Below are 10,000 nucleotides of genomic sequence, written 5' to 3'. Positions count from 1 at the left end.
AACTTGCAGATAATGTAAAAAAAAAAAAGAGTTTTTTATTTTGGGAGCAAGGGATGTATATGATATAAACACATTATCTGAGAAAAGATGGTGGAGATGTGTAATTCCTTTCTGCTCCCACACACCTAAATAAAACGATTGGTTGTTAACTTGAAAGTCGGGGTTATGCCATATGGGAGAAAGCCCACAGGGCTCTAATTGGGCTTTTGTAATGTCTAGTGCCTTCCACCAGGTGATCAGGGTGGCAGAAATAATTGGGTTTTTAAAACAATTGTGTCGCTTAATTGGTGTTGTAATAAAGAGTAAATCTAAAAGTCTGAGGTTATTACAATCCTTCTGTTCTTGTTCCAGCCAACAGTTAGTATCTCTGTTGGGTTGTGCCCATAGAATGATATATTGTAGCTGGTTAGCTATAAAGTAGTGCATACAATGTGGTCCCTCTAGACCTCCTTTGGATTTACTTTTCTGAAGAGTAGCTTTTTTTTTTTATTCCAGTATAATTTTATAACGGCCAAGTCTAACGACTAGAACCAATTAGACGTAGGTTTAAATGGAATCATTGAGAAAAAATAGTTTATTTTGGGTAAAACTTTCATTTTAATGGTGGCTATTCATCCTACGGGAAGATTATTCCAGCGCTCCAAGTCACTGTAAATGCTATCCAGAAGTGGAGTGAAGTTTAAATGATTTAAATCGGTTAATTTAGTTGAGATTTTTATGCCTAAGTATTTTAAATTACCAATAGAAAATAAGTAGCGTGGGTCCTGGCTTGCAGGGTTCCATGAATTTTCTGTAATAGGTGGTAGTAGTGTTGATTTTGCCCAGTTAATAGAATAATCTGATAAATGTGAGAATTTATAGTAGTTATTAAGTTAAATACTTCCTCTAACGAAATAGCTGGTTTTTCTAAGTAAAGTAAAATATCGGCATGCAGATTAATTTTATGTTCTGTTACCCCAGAGTGAATTCCTTTAATCCTTCTTTCCTGCCGTATAGCTAATGCAAACGGCTCAATAAATATCGCAAATAATAAAGGGGACAATGGGCATCCCTATCTTGTGCCTCTCTGTAGAGTAAAACTCTGAGATGTAATCCCATTAGTAGTAACTGTATCTTTAGGAGAATCATAATACTGACACCCAGTGAATAAATGACTTCCCAAAGCCAAATTTACCAGTTAACTTTGTCGAAGGCTTTTTCTGCATCCAACAATATAATAGCTGCCTTTTTATCATACCGCTGTAACATGCTAATAAGGTTAAAGAGCCTCCTAATATTACTAGTAGAGTGACGACTTTTAATAAAGCCTGTTTGGTCGCTATGAATGATTGTCGAGATTACTGTTTATAGTCTAGATGCGAAGGCCTTAGCGATAATTTTTATATCAGTGTTAATTAGTGAAATCGGACGGTAACTTGATGGAAGGGTTGGGTCTTTTTCTGGTTTAAAAAAATGTTTATTTGCTGCTGTGTTCATGTGTGGACGTAGGTAACCATTAGCATTAACCAAAAGTGGCCCGGTGGATGGTGTCTGGTCGGTGCTGGATTTCACTTTCCTTTGTTTTCTTTGGTCCCCTCGGCCTCGGCCCCTCGGCCGAACACCACCTGACGGCGGTGTTCGGTTTAGGTGAACGGTATGGGATTTTTTCTAATAGGTTTTTGGTGAGCTAACAAATACACGCACGCACGCACAGACACATACTCACCCACATACAAAAAAAAAAAAAAAATTATATATATATATTAAAAAAAAGAGCAATGATGATGACATTACCGAATGAACAATACTGAGCTCTTTAACTCTTTGACCGCCATAAACGTTATAAAACGTTTAGTAAAAACCTACGGAGGGGCGCCGAGGACGTTAAAAGACGTTCACTATGTTTTTTTTGTTTTTTTTGGGGAAACGGGTGGAGAAAAGCCTTGGGCAGCTGTGCTGAAAGTATCAAGCAGATCTAGTTAGTAAAATGACTCGTTTTGGCCCCTAGATGGCAGCGATGACTCTCTTTGCACAAGGTTGAGTGGGCCGCCCACCGTGAGCGTCAGTAGAAGACGTGAGGCGGAGCTAGAGTGTTGAGGAGACGATGGCTGATCATGCAACAATGGCTGATGCAGCAACCGGTTGCAAGCAGCTCACGCTTGAGCATTTTTTTCAAAGACGGAAAGCATTGATCAATACTAAAAAGCGCATTGATGTCGACGATGATGATGACTCCGAGCTTGACGCCAAAGTTGGAAGCCTTGACGCGACCGTTATGATCACGTAGTAAGCCTCACCGGCTAGCGCTGCTAACGCCGGAAAACGCGCAGCACAATCGACCGGGCACAAGCGGAGATTCGATCGGGCGAAGGAGAGTTGTTGAAAAGCATCGACCAATGCACATTGATGATGATGATGATGATGATGATGGTGAATCCCGAGGTTGACGCCACAGTTGGACGCGGCCTTTATTCTCACGTCATAAAGCCTCACCGGCTAGCGCTGCTAACGCCGTAGCTGCACAAGCGGACATTTTGTCGGACAATGAAGAGTACCCCGAGTCCAATGCATATTCATCGGAGGAGCGGGTACAGTCTGATCACGGAGAAGACACTGGTTCTGGACTACGATGCCACCATGAATGGAGTGGATAAGATGGATCAGAACATCTCTTACCACCCGGTATAGGAACCGAAGGACATGAGGAAGCCAGACGTAACACCACAGTAATGTAACCGTAGCATGATCCTGATAGTTGTCTTGATGGCAACACACACTGCAGTATATACTTGCTATTCCCCGGAAAAAACGGCCGGCAAGAAAGTGTAGCTTCTGCACGCGAAGAGGCAATCGCAGTGAAACTAATCTGTTGTGCAAATCCTGTTGCGTCTCCTTGCACGCAGGGGAGTGTTACACAAAAAGAAAAACTGTCGTTGAAACATCCACATAATTGTAAATAGTACCACAGTTGCACACATTTGTAAATAGTTTGCCAAATTGTTGTCAAATTGTTACACTGTTGAATGTAAATAAACGTATTTTGCTATCAAAAAACACTTTTTCATTCTTGGTAGTAAAGCACTATTTAGGTGTTTGTGGCATCATTCATGGACAAAAAGAAGTGTAAAATTCACTAGAGTGCATGAAATAATATCGTTTCACTAAAAGCTTGATTTCTCCGTATTTTGGTCCAAAACAAGCGCATTTGGGTGAAACTAACCATTTTCTATTGTTGATTACTAAAGAACGGAATAAGGTAGAAACAAACTTTTTTTTTCTGATGAAAGATGAAAGTTCAATCTTTCATTTGGTAGTATGTGTGTTTCCATAGTCCAAACAGTGGACCTTGAAAGATCAGTCAAAATGCTTAAATCGGCTGGCACTCACAGCATCCCTTTTCTGAAAACGTCTGGCAGTCAAAGAGTTAAAGGGATACTTGACTCATCGAGCCATTTTCAGCAGTAAAAAGTTAATATTTTTCATGTACAATTAATACCTTTTAAAACACATCACCAGTGCAGAGATAGATAACAACTCATCACGACTCTTTCTGGGTTTGGTCAGCAAACTGAGCCATGATTGGTCATTATGCAAAAACCACAGGCAATGTCATCTTCAGTCGACACAAAGTGGAAAAAATTCCTCACAAGGGTTGCGGGGGTCCTTGAGCCTATCCCAGATGGCTTTAGGCAGTAGGCAGGGTACCCTCTGAACAGGTTGCCAGCCAATCGCATAAATAATAAAGTAATTACATTAAAATATTATCTTCTTACTGTTGAAAATGTCTCAATGAGTCGTGTCCCTTTAAAAGTGAGTAAATGATATATGTAACTGGAAAATGTGCGTTGAAATAACATAAATTGCAAATGAATAACATTAAAGCTATGCACAAATCGATTTAGAACTGAGTGTAATAAACAAGAACCAGCATTACAAAATTACTGGTCAGCATTTTTTTTTTTTTACACTCATCAATGTTAACTTTTTTAAGAATCCTACTCATTAGGAACTGGAATCAAATCAAAGAACCAGAATCTGAACCGGAAACGTCCAAAGTGAAACGATGCTCAACACTATCTGACTCCTACATTTCCAATTAATGTTGTGGTGTAATGCTATATACGTAATGTTATATAACACGGTTCACTTTTCGTGGCCTGGCTGTTAAACAGATTTTTTTTGTGAAATTTTACATGCTTTTTTTTCTTCTTTTTTTTTTAAATACAGTAATGTACCTATTTTATGAAATGTATAAAGGTTTGAACATTGAGAATGTTTAAACGAGAGAAATGTGACAAAATGTAAATGCCTTGATGAGAAGTGTTTACTGTGTGGTGAGGGGTTTTAGAGCCTTAAAACATTTACAACAAATTTAAAACATAAAGCTAACTACTTTGCGAATTTCAGAATCAGAATCATTTATTGTCATCATACATATAGCATGACGAGATTACAGCAACCACTGCAAACGGTGGTCAAATCATAAAAAAAAACTGCAAATATAGAAAATTTGGTAAAAACAAAAATGTAAAAAGATCATAGAAATTGTCATAGCATAAGTATACAAAGAATTGCGCTGAAGTATTACACATTGTATGTGTAGAAAACTATATAAATATAAGCGTATGTATATTTCATTTATTGCGGGTATTTTTGGAACCCCAGTGGAAAACGAGGTAACACTGTATAGTGACATTAAACACCCATTGGCTGCGTGAAGGCTGATATTTCATGCTACAGTCGAGAGTGCAACCAGTGTGAGAAACAGAGAGTGAGAGGGAGGTAGTTAAAAACTGTGGAGCTGAAGTAAAAAAAAATGGCTGGGGGAAATTCTTATTGGCTGTTAACTTTAGAGAGTCGCCAGCCAAACTAGCTGGTGATCAAAAAAGTTAATTTAGAAACCTGATGTATTCCTTGGATTCTTTGTTCCTGTCTCTCAGGGGCTTTACCTACTACAAAATGGGTAACTTGGACAACCGAATTGCCAACGCAGACCAGTTGCTTACTCAAGATGTGGAAAAATTCTGCAACAGTGTGGTGGATCTCTATTCCAACCTAAGCAAGGTACAAAATGTTATTAGCTCTCTGCATAATGGTTCTTCAGCTCATAAAAATCACAGTAAGGATGATTTGGGGGATAGTTTTATACATTTGTGTCAGAAGAACTCATACATTGGCCAACTTCTGTTTAATTTGCCACATTAATGTAAACAGTCCGGATTAACTCACACTTCCAGCCATTTCACTTAAGCAAACCTCTTCGCTCCTGGCTGTTTTACTGGATTTTGACTGATTTTGTAAGGCCCACAGAATATTGTGTTCTATTGCTATAAAAGCATTGAACCTACCAAAATAAATATTAGTCTCTTCTTTCATCAGGAAAACGTATATTTGCAACTGTTTCCGTTTTACAGTAATTAACATTAGAACATAGCTAAGTTTCATCATTATTCACAAACCTGTTGAAAACACTGGGGAAAAAGAGCTTGTTGCAACATGGCCCTAGCTGATCTCTTATACTATGCTGCCATCTACTGGCTGTTTTTTGTAATAAATACCATTGCTTTAAGTGACCTCTAAGCTCAAAAGCTGCATCAAAGCCTTCTGTATTCTCTAGCATAAAAACCCAACCTTTAAAAAAACGTCTAAATACATTTTTGGGAGTACAATGTATTAAAAAATGGATTTATATGTTTTTGGGTTTGAATAAGTTAAATGGATTGTGGGATAACTAGATCAATTACAGAACCTGGATTGCTGGACACATTTTAGTAAGGGCTATTTCCATTAATGGTGAGTGGCCCAAGGGAGGACACTCATCACAGCACATTGTCCTAATGTTGCTCGTCAATATGAATTTCAGTATATTCTGGTCTTAACAGTTTAAATTATTTTCCAATTATGTTTTTTTTTCTTTAACAATAGGATAACAACAATTTTGTCTTTGCCATCTGCGATTCTTCTTCTTCTTTTCCTTTCCTCTTTTCCCTTCAGGGGTCGCCACAGCGAATTAGTTGCAGCCTCTGCTCTTACACCAACTACCTTCATGTCCTCTTTACCTACATCCATAAATCTCCTCTTTGATTTTCCTCTAGACCTCCTGCCTGGCATTTGGAAACTCGGCATTCTTCTACCAATATACTCACTTTATCTCCTCTGGACATGTACAAACCATTTCAGTCTGGCCTCTCTGACTTAATCTCCAAAGCCTCTAACATGTGCTGTTCAGCTCTGCCTCATGTCTTTTCCTCAGTGGCACTGTCTCCAGATCAACCTTTCAACCTTAAGAAAATATTTTCATAACTTTTCTGATGAAACATTGACTTAAAACTAGTTGAATGGTACCTTTGCGATGGCCTGAGGGGGCCTGTATAATTTTTACTGACACTTTGAGGAGGATGGTAGGAACACTGCCACAAAAAAACTACAAATGTGCTGACTGTACTTTATGGCATACGTCAAAAGCTACCCCAGATGAAAGTGGAGTGAGCTAAAAAAAAAAAAAAAAACTACGCAATGCGCTTATCTTTATAGCAAATGTGGTCTTCCTTCAGATATACCGCCTTTGTCCATATGGTGCCGCCATAATAAACATAAACTGAAAATTCCTTAGTGTTGCTTTAAACATTAAACAAACTTTGCGGCGCCATGGTGATTATGTGTCAATCGAAACTCGTGACGTCATGAGAACTGGACAATGGAGACAGCCATGAGCGGACCGGCTGAGAGGAAAGTTCCTGTGTAAGTCCCTATTCGTCCCGAGTGAGATGAATAGGAGGGTGGACTTGAGAGCCAGATACAACTTTGGGGACAAAAGTGGCATTAGGCCATAATGTGACCCCCCCTGCCCAACAAAGTGCCAATGAAGACACATGGGGCTGACAGAGCGTGGACCTCCCCCACCCGCTTAGCAGATGCAACCGTGAGCAGAAATGCCACTTTCAGTGACAACCAACGAAGTTCCACATTGGTCACCGGCTCAAAAGAGGACCTGCACAGCACATCGAGCACCAAGTTAAGGTCTCAAGCGGCACATGAGGTGGGTCCTCGGAACAAAGACAAAGACCCCCTTGAGGAAGGAACCACAGATTATCCATCAACAGCAACATGCTAAGCTGAAATGGCTGCCACATAAACCTTGAGCGTAGAAGGGGTACGGCCCTTATCCAAAACAGACTGAAGGAACTCCAAAATGACAGGGACCGGGCATGCTATGGAGTCCAACCCGCAGCCGGCACACCATTCTGCAAGCAACTTCCACCTGTTAGCATACTGCAAACGAGTGAAGGAGCCCTTGCATTAAGGACCGTATGCCTGACAGAGGCGGAGCACGCTGTCATTAGCAGGTCGTGCCCCTCAGCGGCCAAACACACCGACGGAGTTGACCGGGGTCGGGATGCCAAACCGACCCCGCTCTGGGACAGCAGATTCAACCGATTGGGCAGAGACCACGAATCGGACATAAAGAGACTGCAGCGGAGAGGGAGCCACATCCGGGCTGGCCAAAAAGGGGCCACCAACAGCAGTGTGTGGTTCTCCAGAAGGACCCTCTGAAGGGTCAGGTAAATGAGGGTGAGAGGCAGAAAGGCATACAGAAGGTACACCAGCCAAGTGTGTGGCAGTGCATCCTGGCCCAGGGGGCTGCTCTGCACACTCAGAGAAAACCAGGGGAGGGGACAATGCGCAGACTCCTCGGAGGCAAAGAGATCGACTGACGCCTTGCCGAAGCAACTCTTAATGGCACTTAATACCTCCGGAGGTGGACAATGGCGGGAGCAACACAACCTGTAGACCTGACAAGGCACGGGGCGGCCCATCTGGGAAGTCGCTGTGAGGCCCGCAACTGGGCCGACCTCGTACCACCCTGATGATTGATGTGGCACACAGTGGAGAACGAACGTACCAGTAAATGGCGCCCCACAATGAAGGGCAGAAAATAAAGAAGAGCAAGATTAACCACACTCAGCTCCAGCACATTGATGTGCAAAGCACCGTCCGTCGTCGACCACTCGCCCTGAGTCATCCTGTGCTTCCAAACTGCACCCCACACACTGAGGCTGGCATCCATGGTTACAATCTCGCAGCGGGCCGGCACCACACCCAGCTCAACGCCCGCTGACAAGAAAGACTGGTTGCCCCACAGTGCAAGAGCAACCAGGAAGCAACCGGACACACAGCAATGGGTCCAGATGGATGCTGACCAGCCTGCATTGCAATGGACGCAGTGACAGTGGGACAATCGCCGACAGGGATGTCAGCTTGTCCAGCAGGCGCAGAAAGAGGATGAGAGGCAGCATCCTGTGGACATGAAACAGGGAGACGAGGTGGAGAATGTCATCTACCCTCTGAGTGGATGGCCGGGCAGTCATGGATGTTGTGTCCAAAGACAAACCAATCAACAAAGTCCGCTGAGAGGGAATGACAGAGGACCTATCCAGGTTCACCCTAAAGCCAAGTCGTGACGCATGACGAAGAAGCACGGATGTGTCTCGGAGTGTTTGACCACGAGATGGCCCGCAGACTAGCCAGTCATCTAGGTAAGGGGGGACCTTTATGCCACCTGACTGCAGGGGAGCAAGGGCCGCCTTCACAAATTCCTGAACACTCTGGTAGAAAGTGACAGGCCGAACGGGAGCACCCGGAACTGTCAGTGACGGACCCTGTGGGCAGAATGGAGAAACCACCTGTGACAAGGAGCAATAGGGACGTGGATGTAGGCGTCCTTCAGATCGATGGAAGGGAACTATTCCCCTTGGGCGATCGTCCGCAACGCATCCGCCATAGTCAACATGCGGAAGGGTAACACCCTGAGGTACCGGTTGAGGCCCCTCACATCTAGGATAGGGCGAAACCCGCCTGGCTTTTTGGCAACGAGGAACTAAGGGGAGTAGAATGCCCATGGATGCGCCAAGGGATCCAATGCTTCGATATTCGGACTTGGCAAAGAGGGTCACTAGCTTTTGATCTAGAGCCAGTGCGCTCGCTGGGTCATCGATGATGGTCTCTCTTACCCGGTTGGAAAGAGGGGACTGGCGGCAGAACTGAATCCTGTACGCATGTGTCAAGGTCGAGATCACCCAGGGGTCTGAAGCAAGACCAGCCCAGTAGTTGAGCTGCTGACAGGAGTAGTATCGCCGGCCTCAATTCCTAGACCTCCGGTATTTAGGGGTCCAGGAGGGACGAGGCGTAGAGTGGGTAGCCCTGGGCTGACCAGGAGGCACGTGGGCAGAGGGACAAAAGTCTGCGATAGCCCCGGAGCTTCCAGTGGGCCGAAAATGCTGCACAGTCCACGACCAAGGGGTGGCCGGGTGAGCAGCCCTCATAGACCCTGGAGGAGCATAGTGCCTCGCAAGGCTGGGAAACTTCAGCCTCGTGTCACTAGCACAGACTGTTTGTTCTAGCGCCCCTAACGCAGCGAACTGAAAGTTATCTGGGAACAGGGAGGCTACGCATTCCCTCCTCGAAGCCTCTACCAATGGGGACTGAGCCAGCCAGCCCTGACGGCGCGCCTGGATGAAGAACGACAAACACCGGCCGTGCTCCCTAAACAAGAGGGCAATGACTGTATGGTGTGTGTTGCTACAAGCTAGGAAAGGGTACGAGGAACAGTGCCATCGCTATCAAGGGTTCATCAAGACTGCAGTGGCTCCGTATTGGCGTGTGACACTATATGCTTGGAGAAGGACGAGGTACAATACTATCGCTAGCAAAAGTTCATCAACGCAACCGCCGGCAAGATGGCAACGGTTGCTGATAAACAATACGCACTAACAAACGTCAAGAGGCACCTGCGACGAGGCGCCGTAATCCCGGAGAACGAGGAACGCCCAGTGTTCACAGAATCACAAACAGGCGAGCTGCCAGTGAAAACAGCAGCGGCCATTCCAACCACACGGGTAACAAAACGTGAAGAAAACACACAGTACCATCACTGCGAAGGAGGGCGGAGGACACCGACCCACATCCCTGATCGACATGATCACAGGCCACCAGCGACGGACCAGAAGAACAGCGGTAGGCA

At 44.2% G+C, this 10,000-nt stretch overlaps 1 protein-coding gene across 3 annotated transcripts in view; it reads left to right on the top strand.

The window, feature by feature from the left end:
• Positions 1-10,000, top strand: part of LOC147155499 (ATP-binding cassette sub-family D member 3-like) — a 110,279-nt gene that overhangs the window by 27,188 nt on the left and 73,091 nt on the right. For all 3 annotated transcript variants that reach the window (XR_015092042.1, XR_015092041.1, XM_086065902.1), the window contains exon 8: positions 4,920-5,043. Coding sequence is in view for 1 of the 3 variants with exons in the window: in XM_086065902.1 (XP_085922028.1) it covers positions 4,920-5,043 (124 nt within the window). In the remaining 2 variants the exon portion in view is untranslated. The remainder of the gene's footprint in view (positions 1-4,919; positions 5,044-10,000) is intronic.

Source organism: Leptonotus elevatus, chromosome 21 (genome assembly GCF_054856555.1).
Source record: "Leptonotus elevatus isolate MCC_2025b chromosome 21, RoL_Lele_1.0, whole genome shotgun sequence".
Classification (NCBI taxonomy): Eukaryota; Metazoa; Chordata; class Actinopteri; order Syngnathiformes; family Syngnathidae; genus Leptonotus; species Leptonotus elevatus.
This window is presented reverse-complemented; position numbering and strand designations above follow the sequence as displayed.